This window comes from Cheilinus undulatus, linkage group 5 (assembly GCF_018320785.1).
Source record: "Cheilinus undulatus linkage group 5, ASM1832078v1, whole genome shotgun sequence".
Lineage (NCBI taxonomy): Eukaryota > Metazoa > Chordata > Actinopteri > Labriformes > Labridae > Cheilinus > Cheilinus undulatus.
Window position 1 is genome coordinate 31,020,480 of NC_054869.1, and position 18,106 is coordinate 31,038,585.

Below are 18,106 nucleotides of genomic sequence, written 5' to 3' on the forward strand. Positions count from 1 at the left end.
TCCCGTTACAGCCTACAGGTGGATGCTGGGGTGGAGTTGGGTTGAAGTGGGAGCGCAGTGCTGATCTAGGGCAGAGCTGACAATTGCAGAGCAGAGGAAGAGTCTGGAAATCTTGCAGCTTAAGTAGACCACTAATTTAGGTGGATGTGAGTCATGTGATTTGATTAAGACACATGTCAAGCGTGAATCATTGGCTTGAGATTACGTCTGAAACAAGTAATGTGCTTCGTTCCAGTTTGGTTTGGTACATTTATCTGCATTTCCCCAACCCTAACCCAAATTACAGATACGGACCATCCTACTTTTTGCACCCTTCGGTTGGGGCACCAAACAGACTCATCTAACCCTAACTTACTTTATTGGAATACATTTTCAATGTATTTGGATTATATAAATTATTTACTTGTATATTTTGGCATCTCAAACCCCTAAAAATATCAGGTGGCGTGACTGTCTGGGTAAATTAACAGATTATTGACTCTTTTAAAATAGTTTCGACTTTAAGATCCAATCAGAATACTTTGGCATAATTTTTTGGTTGAAATCTCAGAAATAAACAAATACTATTAAAATGTGTCAATATAAAGGTAGTAGGATCATCCTAAAACTTTTGCCCCGGAATTTGCAAGTTCTTAAATGTCGTCATGGCGCAACCATATTCATGGTAAATTTATTTTGAAATGAAGGGGTTAAAACGGATTGTGTCAAAATTCATCATCTATTGAACTCCAGCTGAGAGTCATGGCCAAGTGAAATGGTTCCTTTCTTTTCAGTTTCAGGTGGCGTATATACTTTCCATGTCAGGTGGTACATCTAATGTAAAACTGCTAAACTTTATTTTACCATACAGCTCTTGATTTTATCTTAAATATACATGTGGTCACTTTCTAACTGGAAACAAACTAGCAATATCTGTTGATTTACAAGTCACAGTTGGGATTATATGCTCCTCCGATTCTTGTCCTTTCTTTTCAATTTTCCCAACTTTTTTTAAAGTCCTGGCATGGCTGTACAAGTCACCCAATACGTAATAGTTAGATTCGGCCAACCCATGATGTTAGTATTACAACAATATAATAGTAAAAGAAAAAAAAGATTTGTGATCATGGCTTACACTTTCAACTTACTGAATCTCTTGTACTGTGTTCTGCCATCTTGCTTCATTTGCAATGCTGCGTGTGGTTGCATGGCTCTTTGTCTCCTTATAGATGTGGCGAGGGCCTCACGTGCACATGGGTCTGTGTACAGTTACCAATACAAAAAACATGAAGAAGAAGAAGTAGAAAAAGAAGAAGAAGATTACAACACAGAGAGAGTGTGACTTTACTCTTAACACAGGATGACATAAATTTAATATATTACTAAATGACCAATATTTTTGCAACTTTATTAATAGTTTAAATGTCCCACATGTCAACTTTAAAGGCTGAAATTTTGTTGTATTACCATACCTCAGCGAGCTCCAGCACAAAGCAAGGCCTGTATAAAATGCAGTTGCAGCTGCACACATTCAAATCTTAAAGGGACCATTAGATGCAGAGTTAATTCTTTGTGCTTTTTCAATCTGCAGGGGGTCCTTAAAGGGGAGTGAAGGAGAAGGAGGAGGGATCAGGAAGGAGGAAGAAACAAACAAGGAATAATTAGAGAAAGCTATTGTGTGACTGATAGAAAACATCAGACCTAAAAAGGGGATCCATAAAAAGAAGAGTAAAAATAGAGGAGGACATAGATATTAGAAATGAACAGACAGAAAATTCAGGTTAGATGGTGCACATGGGTTTCAGCGGTTATTGTTCTGAGAGCACGTGCACAGATAGATCCATGGGGGGTAGTAAGCCCCTGATCTTTGCCCTCAGGCTTGAGAAATGCCATTTTGGCTGGTGTTAATTGCATTAGGCTGCAACTATCCTGACTTTTCATTTGAAATTACAAGAAAAAAGTACACCAACTGTAACAAAGATAAAACCTTCCTCAAAACAAGGCCATAGCTATACTTTTCTGATTCTTACCCAGAAACAGTTCTTTACAACAATGTGTTAAAAGCCTAGTATTTATATTTTAGCTCAGATCTGCAAAGTATATTCAATATGTGGAACTGCTTCTAGAATTGGCCCAAAAAGAGAGAAAGAACAACAAGTACAATAAAACATCTTTAAAGCTCTTGCATGAGCTGAGAAACTCATGCCATGGAATTGCATTCCTTCTCATTTTTTTATAGGAAAGGGAAACGTTGAAAACAAAGGTTTGCAGGCTCTATTTATTACGTCTACAGAGCCTTCAACCTCCTCCATGCATGTGTTGGTTGACTACATTAACTTGTGCCATCAACATGAGCACTTGCAAACACCCTTACACTGCCCTCTAGTGTTTAAACCCACAAATGCCTTCAATTTACTACACAACTTAATATTTTGATGTCGGTACCCAACAGTTGGTGTGGGAGTGTGTGTGGGTGTGGGGGTGTGGGTGTGTGTGTGTGTTTGGGGGGGCGGTTTCTGGGGTCAAGCCAATCTGGGGGCCCATGGAGGTCAGCAAGATCACAGTTTGCTGTAAAGTTATGCTGTGATTTTATTTTTAACCTGAATAATGATCACTCAGATCAAAGTAACAGTGAATTGTATTAATGGATGCTGAAGTACAAGTATAGCATTTTTCAAATATACTCTCCTTTTCTTAAAACAAAATTACCTTGTTACTGGTAAAGTTAGCAATGTGGAAGGTGCACTAAACCAAACCATTTGGAAAGAAAAGTTAGACTAGACAAAGCTAGGCACAAATGTCAGGATGCCAAAAAATAAAACAAAATTACAAAATTCTGAAAAGAGGCACAAAAAAGTCACAAAAATGGCCAAAAAGCACAAAATGGGTAAAAACTGGCAAAAACAAGTGGCATAAAGGAGCAAAACAGTGGAAAGGTGTAAAGTGGCAAAGGAGTGGCATTGAAGGGCAAAAACACAAAAATGGGTTAAAAGTGGCAAATGATGGGGAAAAAAATGTGCGTAGTGGCAAAAATGGGTCAGAAGTGGCTAAAAAGGGTGAAAAACTGCCAAAATAGCTTAGAAGGGCAAAAAGAAGCAGCAAAAATATGCAGAAACATATTGAAAAAGGTCTAAAATGAGGTAACCATCAGCCAGGATGTTAGCACCATTTCTACACGTCTCACACACATGCATTGATATCATCAATAAATCACAGCTGGGGAGGGCCCATTTTCTGGGTTTTATCAGGGGCCCAGCCAATGCTGTGGGAAGGCCAGGGTTCAGGAATACAATTTAAAGATTAGGAAGAATGTTGAAAAAAAAGAAATGAAAAAGATGAAAGAAGTTCAATAAAGACAAGGCTATTTTCAAGACATTTGCAGAATTTAAAACCTTGCATTTAAGTCACCACTGAGAGGTCACTGAGTATAATTTTATGTTCCTGTGTAGATAATTGAATTTGCCTCCCTCTAACTTTAGTATGTCAACACTGTAGTGCGTTTCCTGAAAAATAAAAATTAAGAAAAAAGGAAAGAGATGGGAAAGGGGGAGGGGGTCAATGTGACTGCAGCAGACAACAACAGGAGATTTTTTGATTTAGGGCTATTTTTCATTCTGACTTTGGAAAGTGGCCATAATCTTATAAAGAGTAGACCCACATGCACAGTAAACTGATTATCTGAATTTAACTTGCATAATGAAGAAATCATGCAAACAAGATTATCCGTTACACTTTACTATGATGGGGTGTACCTTAAACCACTCAACCATCTGCACGCCCACAAACATGCCTAGATTTTGCCCAATTTTTCAGTGCATGTAGACCGTTTAATCTGGTAGGTTTTATTTGATTACATTCGTATTAGAGTAAAGTTTGTGAGTGGAAGCAGTGGAAGAAACAGTAAACATAGTGAGCAGCAGCATTAGGTGTCATGGTACAGCACATAATGCTCAACCAAACAAAGGATATGAATATTCCTCATCCAGGTGGGAAGAGACAGAGAAAAACTTGAGAACATGTCTATGAAAATGGCCTAGGTTGGCTTTACAAAAATCATAGAACAAATTCACTGCCTATTGGAAATCACTTAGACTAGGTTACTACAAAATTAGGGTACAAATCAGTCTAAGTAGGCCCAAATCAGGGATGTGTACCTTTCCCTATATTAGGCTTGTGGTAATGTACTTGTAAAGGAAATCCAGTTGACAGAATAGGCCTTTCCTGGACCCTGACATCTTTGCTGTGTTCAAAAAGACTTGCTAAAAACACACATAAATAGCATAAGAATAGCTTTCAGTAATAACATAATGTTTAGACCCTCAGAGCTAAGCTGTTCTAGAGTTCAGTCTCATGAGTAAGAACAGCTGCACATGTCATGAAATTATGCTGACTCTAAAACAAGCTCAGGAGGAGCTTTAAAGATGCTCTCAGATGTAGGCTCATGTGCACATCTACATAGACTCTCACTCTCACACATGCTAGCTACACATAGGCTGCATATCACTCTGCACAGTGTAGGTGAAGACATTTGTAATAGGAGAGGACTTCCCCTGCAGAAGCCAGCAGTCGACACCAAATCCAGAGAAACGACATGTCCTTGACCTTTTGACATATATAGCATTTCAAATCATGTTTATATGTGGGCTATGGCACACATGTTGGACCATGTGTGGCTGCATGTCAACCAGTACATATGCTGTTATTGACTGCTACTACTACATAGTAGTAGTAGCAGTAGTAGGCACTAGTAGGAGCTGCAAGTAGCCAGGATGTTGATGAATCATCAAGAGTCAAAGGGAGGAAAATCATATTTTCAAATGCAAAATCAGACAATGTCTAATGTTAAGACGTCTGATTCGTTTCACTTTAGAGGAAAAAGCACGGACTGTATAAACAGATGGACGACATGAAAGCTACACAAAAATGAATCCAAAACAGTTAGAGCTCCCTCTACTGACTGACTGCATTAGAGGCCTTAAACCCTCCTCTATGTTAACATGCAGTAGTTTCAACTGGACAATCAAAATACACATCAAATTAATATTTCCCGAGCACAGTTTGTTTCATTAGGCATAGTTCTTAATAGATAGTTTTCAGTTGTGTGGTCATTTCTATAACTTTCATTTTTGTAACTTATTTGATTCTATATGAAGTGTGTGATGCCATAATTGACCAGTGCTGCTCCAACAGTGCCTGCTAATCTGACAAGCTGAGAAGAGGAAGAAAATTAGAATTTGTTTGTTTTGGTTTGTGAAAGGGGCAGATCAGCCCTCCTGCCCCAAGAGCCAGTCCCCATTGTGAAGACTCTGGCTCTAAAAGATGTCACCAGTGTTGTAATTTGGTATAATATTTGTGTTAGAGGAAATGGCGGAAACACATTCTCCACCTAGAGGACATTTTCTTTGATATTTTCAAGTGCTAAATTAAAAAAAAAAAAAAACAATGCAAAAAAGGATCTGATTTGTGAATCAGGATTGATTTAACTTGACATGACTGAAATGGCATTTTGTTTAATTAGCCAAAAGTTAAAGTTGCCTTAGCTAACAGTTTATGGCACTGTAGTACCTGTCTAGGATGTAGTCAGCTTTCTGGGTCAGCGTATTTTCAAGCAGTTCAATTTTCTGGTTGAAACGAGCCTCAAAAACAAGGAGAAACACTTTGTCGTCATTTTTTTTTAAAAAGAAAAACAAAAATGGAGCAATTTTCCTGATTATTCATTGTTGAAAGAAATTCAAAAGGAAGAGGAAACGTGATCAGGAGGGAAACATTTCAAAATAAAAGCCCTCATAGCCATCCATTGTGTTTTACAGTGTAATAATAGGCCTATTTTACTTACACAGTGTCTTATAAATTATCTTAATGGTACTGATTAATTGATGGACTAAAATATTATCTGAAGAATTTATGAACAGATAAGCCTGGACTGCAGGATTTATTTATCCATGCATACTGCATGAGTCCACTTTTCTTTAACAGTTACACCCTTGTTTTGTCCTGTAGTCTTTTATTAAAATGTCCTGCTTTCCCACTGGGTCACCAGACGACCTTTTTCCTGAAGTCTTTCATCAAAATAAAAATTTTTCAAAAGGATTGAAAAAAAAATTATACACATTTTTAAATTGTTTTTTGTTTTCCTATTTTAATGAGTGAAATAAAAAAATGGGAAAAGAGCTCATTTTTTCTTTCTTTTTTTCTCCCCATTTTCCTCAAAAACAAAAAACTGAACATCAAGAGTTTGTCCAGATTTCTGAGATTCATTTTAACCAGGAAATGGTCCTGCCTGAAAATAAACTGACCCTTTGGCCCCATTTTCAGCAGGTATGTCAATTGCTAACTGGAAAAGGAATCAGGAGACACAAAACCAAAAAAGTAAACAATTATTCTGCATGGTAATTAGGACAATTAATCTCACTCCATCAGTAAATCTGTGTGGTATAAGTGAACTGCTTCACCGTTAACTCCTTATCTTGAAATTAAGTGACTAGGTTCCGTTTTAGACTGTCAAAATGACCCCTTGCATCATCTGTCAGTGTTACGCTAACAGCATCATCATTAAGAAAAAAACTAATCTTGTACTCTTGTTTTAACACATTACAAACTCAGTGAAGTTTTGTTTCCCTTTGTTTAAAAAGTTTATGTCTTATTATCATTACAACAGAGGGCTCAGATACACAGATGTTTTAATTTTCTGCAAAAAAGATGCCATCAACATTTTCTAAGTACACAGGGATGATATTATCTATTAAGATAAAGGCTATGCAATTTCTAGTTAATATTTTGTAAACCTTTGCTGACATAGACTTTGGAGTGACACAGTTGTTCTGATGCTCCATTCAGAGATCTGTCAGTAGACCAGCTACTTCACATATATCACAAATTTGTCCTGAGAATTACATAAGTTTTAGTTCTCAATACTAAAGTCTGCACAATAGCTTTCACCTTAAAAACTGTTGCAAAATACAGCTTAATGCTCAAAGCAAAATACTGTCCTACTAGAAATAAGCTGAGCCAAAACTAAAATGTGACTAACAGACAAAAAAAAAAAAAAATAATACATTCAGTTTGAACTCCCTGAGAATAAGTTGTATCTTTGACACTGGGAAAAATTACAAAAATAAATGACATTAAGTTTTAAAAAAATTATATCATTAAGAACATGTAGTTCAGCTGTGTCTCTAAAGCCACAGCTCAATAAATCCACTTCATCTAAATTCTACATTCATTAAAGTTAAATTATGCATTCAAAATTACATTATACACAAAATATGAGCTATACATAGCATACATCCCATAAAAACTGAAAGGCTTCATGTAAACTTGTCATTTTTACTAGAAAAATAATATATTTTCAATCAGGATCTACATTCAAATACAAGTATAAAAAACATTGATTCTATGAAGGTGATGAAGAAAGTAATATTGGCAAATAATAAACTTCTGTCTGTAATCATTTGGCTACTGTAAAAGGATTTACGGCTCCAAAGTTCAAGTGACACATGAGCAGAAGTAAAAGCTACATCAATTCATTATCTCCCGACTGTGCGAAGATACAATGACTTGGCAGATGTGAGAGTAACCAGTTAATTAGAAATATGTATTAGCAATAATTCCTTTAAAGAGAAAGAAGTTCATACTTAAAAAAACCATGAGCCATAAAAGAGTGCTTTATAGATAACCACATACTGGTGGCACTAGATTTATAATAATACCTGAATTTAAAGTGAAGAGTATATAAAATTAGTAGATGCAGCCTTCAGACAATACATCAGATCCCTCAACCTCTTTTAAATGACATTTTCCAATATTTTTTGTCTTAATGTCATTTTTTTGATAAAATATGATGTTCTGTGTTATGTAAACAAGACTATACCTTCATCTCAGCTAGAATTTCACCCTATACTTTTCTTTTTTCTTTTTTCTATAAAAGTAGCATACGCCAGGACAGCAAAGAATTTTGGTTATCCTCCATGTTTGTTTTTCTCATGAAGCGATGTTTTATCATGCAAGTTTTTGCAAGATCTTGTATGTGGGGAATCTTTACTTTGAGATTGTTACCACAAACAGCAGGTGAGTGGTCTCACACAGAATTTCAGGGTGAAAAATCCTTTGAAAATGTCCTGTCCTGTCTGTGGTCTTCCATATTTTTTAAATCATTTGAGACTGGATAATGGTCTAGTGTGGAAACAGCCTAAATCGCAAAGATGCTGTGGCTGTATCACAATTTCAAAAAGGGATCATGAGTGTGAAGAAGAAGTGACAGTTACATAACTCCTTATGTACAACCCATGGTTCAAGATAAAAACCATAATGCATTAATGCTTTTGCAGGGTTTGAGTTTTTTTTACATTGCATTGATGTAAAGCAGACAGCTTTTCAAACAAACAGGAGCAGAATTATATTCTCTTGGTTGGCAGTTATGGCCTAATGCCCATCTTAACAAACATTATGCAGGGATAAAATCTATTTCTGGGCCTTAAGTGTTTTATTGCCGTGGATAGCATGCTGTATAACCATGGTTTTGTTGCTTCGGTCCCTTCTGTCCCATTATCATAACCTTTAGGGCAATAAAAACAGAAGCTCAGAATAAAAAGTATCTTTAAAACTAAAAAAAAGTGCAAGCTCAATCAAGTCCAGTGATCAAGACTGTTCAAAACCTCAACACAGGCACAGTGGAAGAGTCCAGGCTTATTGTTGTGACTGTGTTTGTGGTTGAGCCGTGTCTGTGTGAGGTGGAGGTGTGTTGGGATACACAGGAGTGGAGCTGTACTCTGTGTAAGCAGGGGGGAGATCCTCTGGCTTAATTCCCAGCTGGAAAACAAAAGATAAAACAAAGTTGAAACTTAAATAGCGAGAAATGAGACTGATGTTGTGTATCATTTTTAAGAGACGCTACAAATGCATCCATGTCTGACTAGTAGGGGTGAGACGAGACACTTATCTCACGAGACGAGACAAAATTTGGGGCCGCGAGACAAGATGAGATTTTACACTTTTTTTTAATTTGGGTAAAAAAATACATGGGTGGATAATATGTCCTTTAAACAAATGAAAGTCATAATTGCAGTGCATTCAGGTATATTCAAAACTAACTAAACTAACTCCCCTTGTTACTGAATAGGCTATCAATGCTTCCAAACAGTATGTCTTATTTAACTCAGACTCAAACTGTACATTTTAATGCGCTCCAAATCAAACCTTTCATTTCAACAGTCTACATGATCTTTAATTTACTACACTATGCACTCATCGCTACAATTACAATAATTATATTCAATATCATATTTAATTATATATAATAAAAGCTTAGATTATTTTGAAAGTATAGTTTTGTGGTCTTTTTTTTCTCATATGAGCTTTGACAGTGTTGGACATGACGCACAGATGAGCGTGTTAATGTGTGTGCGTTGGTCGGCGAGTGTGTCTCTGCTCTGTCTGCTGTCAGACAACAAACATGGCACGTTTAACTAAGGCTAGAACTTCGCATTTCGGAGCTAACAGTGGACTCTATGGCACTCAGACAGAGTTTGTTTAGCTAAGTTTACCGTGCAGTATACAACGGCCCGTCGCGCTACTCATGTTAGGCTTCCAACTGATGATAGGAGCTGCCAACAGCTGATGGATGTATGACTGAGAAAGGGTAAGACGAGAAGTAGACATGACGACTGAATCAAAGTTACAAAGTCACAAATACTGGCACTATGAGCGAGTCTGCGGCATACACGAACTAAATAAACGCTATATTCTCCTCATGGAGACTGCACAGGTTCCCAGCAGCAGCATTTAATCATTTCACACCGTTAAGATGAACTTATTATGCATAGATGGATCTTGTGCAGCCCCAAGTAGAACACATGGAGGAGGCGATGGGGGTTGGAGCAGTCATCTTCATGAATCACGGATCAGCTCAGTTTCTTCATTAGCTCTCTCACCAACAGTTAAAGACTCCAGGGCATCTTTGTGAGCTTTTATAACTTTCAGTTTGGTATTGTTTTCTGTAAGGTGAGCTGCTGCTCCAAGTGTCTGAGCAATACTGATCTCATGAGATTGATTTTTCCGTGACGAGGAATCTCGAGGCATTTTGATCTCGTCACACCCCTACTGACTAGTAGTTTCATATTTTGCTTTTACCTCGCTATATGAAGGTGGTGGCCCGTTGTATGCAGATGTGTTGTATAATGGTGGGGATTGGACTGCCTGGCTGTAGCGAGGTGCCCTTAAGCTGTCTTCACCGTCCTGCTGTGACACGCTTCTGGGGAAGGGGATGAAATATATAGAATGAGGGTGCCCATCGCGCTCACTTCTTCTCTGTAGCTCCATCTCTATCTGTTCCTCTCTTATGCGGCTACATGCCCTGCAGAAGGCGGTGCAGAAGATGATGGAGAGACCGAAGCCCAGGAAGCCCAAGAATATCCTTAAAGAGATTGAAAAGGAGGAAGATAAGCAAGAGGATGAGAAAAATTGACATGGTTGTATCTGATCTTTTTGCAAGATGTTTCTATGGTATACCGAAGTATAATTACTGGCATTTCATAAGAGTCAAAGGCTTTTATTGACAATTTCATTAAAATTATGCAGAGAGTCAATATCTTCAGTGTTAACCCTTCTTTTTCAAGACCTCTACAGTTCGCCCTGGCATGCTGTCAATCAACTTCTGGGCCACAGCCTGACTGGTGGCAGCCCATTCTTGCATTATCAGTGCTTGGAGTTTGTCAGAATTTTTGGGATTTTGTTTGTCCACCCACCTCTTTAGGATTGACCACAAGTTTTCAGTGGGATTAAGGTCTGGCCATGGATCCAGAATTTGGATGTTTGTTCCCTATCCCACTTGGCAATCACTTTGCCTTATGGCAAGGAGTGTCATCATGTCAGAAAAGGCATTCTTCATCAAACTGTTCTTGGTTGGTTGGGAAAAGTTGCTCTCAGAGGATGTTTTCGTACCATTCCTTATTCACGGCTGTGTTCTTGGGTAAAATTGTGAGTAATCCCACTCCCCTGGCTGACCAACAACCCCACCCATTAATGGCCTCAGGATCCTTTACTGTTGGCATGACACAGGACTGATGGTAGCGCTCACCTTTTCTTCTCAGGACAATCATTTTTCCAGATACCCCAAACAATCGGACAAGGGATTCATCCAAGAAAACGACTTCACCCCAGTCCTCAGAATTTCAATCCCTGTACTTTCTACAGAATATCAGTATGTACCTGTTTTCCTGGAGAGAAGAGCTCCTTTGCTGCCCTTCTTAACAATAGGACAACCTGCAAAAGTCTTCGCCTCACTGTGCATGCAGATGCACACACACCTGCCTGCTGCCACGCCTGAGCAAACTCTGGACTGGTGGTGCCCCGATCCGGCAGCTGAATCAAATTTAGGAAACGGTCCTTGCGCTTCATCACAACAATCAAATTGAACCTTTCTCCTTGAAGTTCTTGATGATGTGATAAATGTTTGATTTAGATGCAATCTTACAAGCAGCAATATCCTTGCTTGTGAAGCCCTTTTTGTGCAAAGCAATTATGACTGCGTGTTTCCTTGCAGGTAACTATGGTTAACAGAACAAGGATTTCATCACCATCCTTCTTTTAAAGGTACAATGTGTAGAATTTGGCATTTTAGCGACATCTAGTTTTCAGATTTTAGAATGAGCTGTTACCAAAATGTCACATCACTAAGCGACGAGAGCCTGTGAAGACCAAAAAGTATTGCGAGCTGGACATCATTTACAGCAGTGACGAGGTGAGGGTTTATTCATTCATTTTTGTAACCATTATTTTTATAGATTATAGGTCAGTCTTCTTCTCCACCTGCCTTCCAGGTAGCTTTCAGGACCTGCGGGCAGGTTCGTATTTAAAAATCGCGTTTCACTCTTTCTGTCCCCAAAACGTTGCCGTAGACAACATGGCAGTTTGTTATGTCAGCCTCCGTGAGGGCGACCAGCGGTAATGTAAATTGTGTTTTGTGTGATTGTGTTAAGTTGTTTTTAATGCGTGTGAATGCCAGTTTTTATGCTTGGACGAGGTAGAGAAGCTGGTTCATCTATAAAAGGAAAATGTGACTTTGGCAGTGGAAACACAGTCTGGCAAATAAACAGTGATGTATCTGGATTAACATACTGTATTTAAGCAGGGAGCCCAGACTTTCACTAGAATTATTTCAAGCACACATCGGGAGAATTTTTTTTTAAAACACTCCATTTCCATGGGTAAATCCTGCTTTGCTTTCCTTATCTTTTCACGAGCTTCCAGTATGTTGTCTTTTGACAATAATGCAACACAATGTTGAGCCCTCTTCTTCTGAAGGGTTTTTAAAAATATTTCAGAAAACACATTTACAGAAGTACAGGACAGAATCAGCAAAACGATATTCAATAGAGGTCCAGGCAATTGGTGATAGTAGTCTCACAATTAGTGAAATGGGGATTACGTGAGTGTAGTAGGTGAAGTTATTGTAGTTTATAGACACCTGTGACTAGAGGGTTCAGTCACTGGTTAATCAGTACTCCTTGGTACCATTACACCATGAAGACAAAAGAACACTCCAAGCAGAGAAAAGGTTACTGAAAAGTATATGTCAGGGGATGGATACAAAAAAAACAAAAAAAAACAGGGCATTGAACATCCCCTCAGAGTTCAGTTAAACCTGTCATCACGAAATGGGAGAAATACTAGTGAGACTAGTGAGAGAGGCCACCAGGACACCTAGACTACTCTGAAGGAGTTTCAAGCTTCAGCAGCTGAGATGGGAGAGACTCTGCATACAACAACTGTTGCCTAGGTTCTTCACCATTCAAAGCTTTATGGGAGATTGGATAAGAGAAAGCCGTTGTTAAAGAAAACTCATATTTAAACTGGATAAGAGTTTGCCAAAAAAAATAAAGTTCTTTTGTCTGATGAGACCAAAATGCTGCTTTTGTTCCATCAGACAAGATGCTATGTTTGATGGACACCAAACACTGCACATCACCACAAACACTCCATCCCCACTTTGGAGCATGATGGTGGCAGCATCATGTTGTGGGGATGCTTCCGAGCAGCTCTCCCTGGAAGGGTTGTAAAGGTTGAGGATCAAATTGAATGTGGCTAAATAAAGGAAAATCCTGAAGGACAAAGTTATTCAGCCTGCAGGACTATGGCTACAACCAAAAGCATACAGTGAAAGCCACACATAAATGGTTTAAAGACAACAAGATGAATGTTCTGAAGTGGCTGAGTCAAAGTCCAGACCTCAGTCCAATAGAGAATTTGTGGCTGTTCATGCCTGATCCCAATCTGACAGAGCTTGAGCAGAGATTAATTTATAAAATCAATGAAAGAGTGAAACACCCGAGGGGGTAAATGCTTTTTATAGACACTGTAATGGGTCTGGCGAGCAACTCAGTGTGTATGTCAACAAAACAAATCAAAGGGTCAAATGAAAAATCCATCTACTATCTTGACTGTTCAGCATCACTGAAGGCCTCGAGTCATCCAAGCTGAAAGTGGTAAAAAAAGAGGGATAAACACTGATACTGGCTGCCAGTCAGTCACGAGGCTGACATAAAGAGGAAAAAAACATTTACACTCACACCTACAGGCAATTTTGAAGTAACCAGTGAACTTTATGTCTTTGGGCTGTGGGAGAGTGTGAGAGTACCTAGAGAGCATGCACAAGGAGTACATGCAAACTTTTGCTGTGAGACAACAGCTATAATCACTGAACCACCAAGCTGATCTAAACTAAGAACCAACAAAAAACAGTCCAAGAGAAGCTCCTTACTCTAGAATGGGAATGTAGTGGAACGGCATCCTCAAACTTTGTGGAGAAACTCTCAGTGGATCCAAATGTAGATGTAGTCAGAGTAGAAACCTGAAAGTGGGAATGACAAATATAAACTTTTACTTTAATCACATTCCATAAGAACGGTTAACCTCAGCTTTGCTGAGAAACTCATTTAAACACATTTGCTTTGAAAGGATTCCTCACATTTGTCCCACTGGTGCTCTCTTAAACTTTCTTCTCTATTCATTGATCAACGGGGAAATATGCTTTGAACTTAACACCCATAAATGTTTCGTCCAAGACACCAAAGTCCAATAATATTTTTTGCCTATCTTACCTTGTAGGTGCAGACAATATAGACCTACAAAAGCACCTCATAACGCAGGAGTTTCTATATTGCCAAAAGTATTCACTCACCCATCCAAATAATTGAAATCAGATGTTCCAATCACTTCCATGGCCACAGGTGTATAAAATCAAACACCTAGGCATGCAGACTGTTTCTACAAACATTTGTGAAAGAATGGATCGCTCTCAGGAGCTCAGTGAATTCTAGCGTGGTACTGTGATAGGATGCCACCTGTGCAACAGGTCCAGTGGTGAAATTTCCTCGCTCCTAAATATTCCACAGTCAACTGTCAGTGGTATTTTAACAAAGTGGAAGCGATTGGGAACAACAACAACTCAGCTCTGTCATTTTATGTGGTAGGCCACGTAAAATGACAGAGCAGGGACAGCGGATGCTCAGGCACATACTGCACAGAGGTCGCCAACTTTCTGTGGAGTCAATCACTACAGACCTCCAAACTTCATGTGGCCTTCAGATTAGCTCAAGAACAGTGCGTAGAGAGCTTCATGGAATGGGTTTCCATGGCCGAGCAGCTGCATCCAAGCCATACATCACCAAGTGCAATGCAAAGCGTCGGATGCAGTGGTGTAAAGCATGCAGCCACTGGACTATAGAGCAGCGGAGACGCATTCTCTGGAGTGACGAATCGTGCCTCTCCATCTGGCAATCTGATGGCCCAGTCTGGGTTTGGCGGTTGCCGGGAGAACGGTACTTGTCTGACTTCACTGTGCCAAGTGTAAAGTTTGGTGGAGGGGGGATTATGGTGTTGGGTTGTTTTTCAGGAGCTGGGCTTGGCCCCTTAGTTCCAGTGAAAGGAACTCTGAATGTTTCAGCATACCAAGAGATTTTGGAACATTCCATGCTCCCAACTTTGTGGGGATGGCCCCCTAACCCATTGTGACTGTGCACCAGTGTACAATGCAAGGTCCATAAAGACATGGATGAGAGAGTTTGGTGTGGATGAACTTGACTGGCCTGCACAGAGTCCTGACCTCAACCAAATAGAACATCTTTGGGATGAATTAGAGACAAGACTGACAGCCAGGCCTTCTCGTCCACTATCAGTGTGTGACCTCACAAATGCGCTTCTGGAAGAATGGTCAAAAATTCCCATAAACACACTCCTAAACTTTGTGGAAAGCCTTCCCAGAAGAGTCGAAGCTGTTATAGCTGCAAAGGGTGGACCAACGTCATATTAAACCCTATGGATTAAGAATCGTATGACACTGAAGTTCATATGCAAGTCAAGGCAGGTGAGCGAATAACTTCGGCAATATAGTGTATCTCGTAATGTTTTATTGTTCTCTTTGTTAAGATACTGTCTAGGTTGATGTTGTTATGCAATAATTTGATGACCAATTTCTTCCTCTGTGCTTGGACACCTACCGCGTAATAATCATCTGTAATACTGAGGTTATTATGTAAAGTATAAGGAGGTCAGAGGCCTTAATACTGAGGCTTGTCATAGTAAAAACATCACAGTCTCATAACTCAAAACCCCTGAATACACATCTGAACTGCAGGAAAATAACTGCTCATGAGGTTCATGTGAAACATGGGGGGAAAGTGTCTGATAAATACAGAGAGATCCAACTGAGGCAGGTTTACCACTGGTACTGCTGACCAACAGTACAGCCAAGCCAATTTTGATAAGTGTCACCTTATTCATGTTATTTTTCCTTAGTCTGAGCTTGACTTTCAATCATAATTAGATCATAACTTTCTAATATAATCAAGGAAAAAGATACATTTCTATGAAGACTAACTTCATATTCACCTGAAAAGGTCTAAGCTCTAACTAAGAATAAATTATTTTAAAATAAAAGAGATTTTGTCCTCTTTGGTAAACAAAGGTTGAATACATATTTCCATTTGGTCTGTTTTAAAGAGAGAACCAGCACTCACAAAAATCACATGAGAGGTGAGGTCAAAATTCACAACACATGATCAGTGAGCACATCGCCACAGGGGCAGAGTGTATAAATATTGACTGAACAAACAGCTCCTGATAAGTTTGATTTAAGATACACCATGATGAGGTCCAATTTAAGACAAAGAAGCAAAAGACAAACTTTAGTCTCTTACCTTCGGTCCGGATATTTCTGTCCTAAGGTGTTCAACTGCGAGGTAAAAGCTCATGGGAGCAGAGTACAGTTTCTATTGTGGGTGTGTTGGTGAGGGGGAGGTTTGTGTGTAAATGGTGTGTGCACACATGCACGGCTGTGACTGAAAAGCCCAGTATGCACATCAACCTCTGGAGCCGCTAAACAAGATTAAATATTCTTTGTTCCATGAGAAGTAAGTCTGTGTTTCACACATATATATATATATAAGAAAAAGTGTAAAAATAAATGTTATTTTAATGTATTTGGGTGTGTTTTGTCAGCTTGGCTGTGTTGTTTTATTATCATGTGCTAAAGGTCCATCAGGAGAATTTATGGCAGCATTACAGGATTTAAAGTGACAGGTACCTCGCTTCAAACGGCCTCAGCTTGGAGGCAACCACAGACATGAGGGTAACAGAGAAAACAGCGAAACAGACTTTGACATTTTAAAGGTCCAAAAGTAAAAACAAAACTAACCTGCATGTTCTGAAGAGTAAAGGAGCTCAAGAGCCCCCTTTACCTGAGGCCCCTCAGTGTTGACATGAGCATAAAGCTGGTGATGATGAGTCAAAGCATAAAATCCTGTAGGGGAAACAAAGCAGAGTTATATGTTATATGTGTATGTGAACACAGATACAGTGTTAATTTTGTCAAAACATAAACCTAGCACAAAAATTAAGCAAATTTGTGTCTGTTGTAGCAGTATAAGATGTATTGGCAAGAAGCATTGCAACAACAATGACATACCCTACCAAACACAAATTTCCTTACTCTTAGCGCTAAGTTTATTTTCTCATTAAACTAACTAATAAGCCAAATTGTAAAATTAGTTTTATTTTTAATAATGTTAAATACTTATATTTATACACCATCTGCCTATGATGACAAGTTACAGGTACATTTGACAAATTTAACTGATTTTAAAGTCCAGAGCTACAATACAAACATTTGAGTGTCATTTAGTCTCCTTTATTAAAGTTAAACTTACTGTAAGTGAGGTTTTAGCCAATGAAATTAATGCTTGAAACATGGACAGTTTTTGGCCAGGAAGCTTGGGAATAAAATAATAAATTAGAGCAAAGATTTGTTGAACTTTCCTAATACTGATACATTTACTTTTTCCCCTCCATTTCTTCATTGTTGATAGGGGAATTTATATCAGGGATCTTTCTGTGCCTACATTTGATATAAAGTGGTAGTTGAGCATTTTGCTGTTTCAGTCAGGTCAGATTAAGCTCACTGACCAAAACAGTTATCAGGTTTCATGTTCAACCACCACAAACATCTGAGTCAAACAGGAAGTCTGTTAAAGATGTGTAATCTTCAACTAACAGCAGAGATAACCTCTAATGACATCACAATGACATCATCAGAGGTTATTACGACAGACTTGACAGATCCACTTCAGACACATTCATTTTGAAATCACACCCACTGAAATCATCTATACGCTTTATTGCCAGAAGTTATTCGCTCACCTGTCTTGACTCGCATATGAACTTCGGTGTCATCCGATTCTTAATCCATAGGGTTTAATATAATGTCGGTCCACCCTTTGCAGCTATATCAGCTTCAACTCTTCTGAGAAGGCTTTCCACAAGGTTTAGGAGTGTGTTTATGGGAATTTTTGACCATTCTTCCAGAAGCGCATTTGTGAGGTCACACACTGATGTTGGACGAGAAGGCCTGGCTGTCAGTCTCCGCTCTAATTCCCAAAGATGTTCTATCGGGTTGAGGTCAGGACTCTGTGCAGGCCAGTCAAGTTCATCCACATCAAACTCTCTCATCCATGTCTTTATGGACCTTGCATTGTACACTGGTGCACAGTCACGTTGGGTTAGGGGGCCATCCCCAAACTGTTCCCACAAAGTTGGGAGCATGGAATGTTCCAAAATCTCTTGGTATGCTGAAGCA

General features: G+C 38.9%; 1 protein-coding gene across 1 annotated transcript; it reads right to left on the reverse strand.

Moving 5' to 3' along the window:
- Positions 1-6,482: 6,482 nt before the first annotated feature.
- On the reverse strand, positions 6,483-16,241 carry si:dkey-283b1.6. The gene is made up of 4 exons (XM_041788143.1): positions 16,173-16,241; positions 13,736-13,825; positions 10,108-10,390; positions 6,483-8,787 (listed from the first exon to the last, which is right to left on the reverse strand). The coding sequence occupies exons 2-4, from the start codon at positions 13,762-13,764 to the stop codon at positions 8,665-8,667; spliced, it is 435 nt and encodes a 144-aa protein (XP_041644077.1). The 5' UTR covers positions 13,765-13,825; positions 16,173-16,241; the 3' UTR covers positions 6,483-8,664.
- Positions 16,242-18,106: the final 1,865 nt, after the last annotated feature.

Bases quoted from the DNA above. Each gene is read 5' to 3' on its own strand.
- si:dkey-283b1.6 (XM_041788143.1), bottom strand. From the start codon at position 13,764: ATGCCGTTCCACTACATTCCCATTCTAGA. The intron at 10,391-13,735 runs GTAAGGAGCTTC...AATCTCTTTAAG, and splicing joins CACTACATTCCCATTCTAGA to GATATTCTTGGGCTTCCTGG. The intron at 8,788-10,107 runs GTAAAAGCAAAA...TTTGTTTTCCAG, and splicing joins CACCACCTTCATATAGCGAG to CTGGGAATTAAGCCAGAGGA.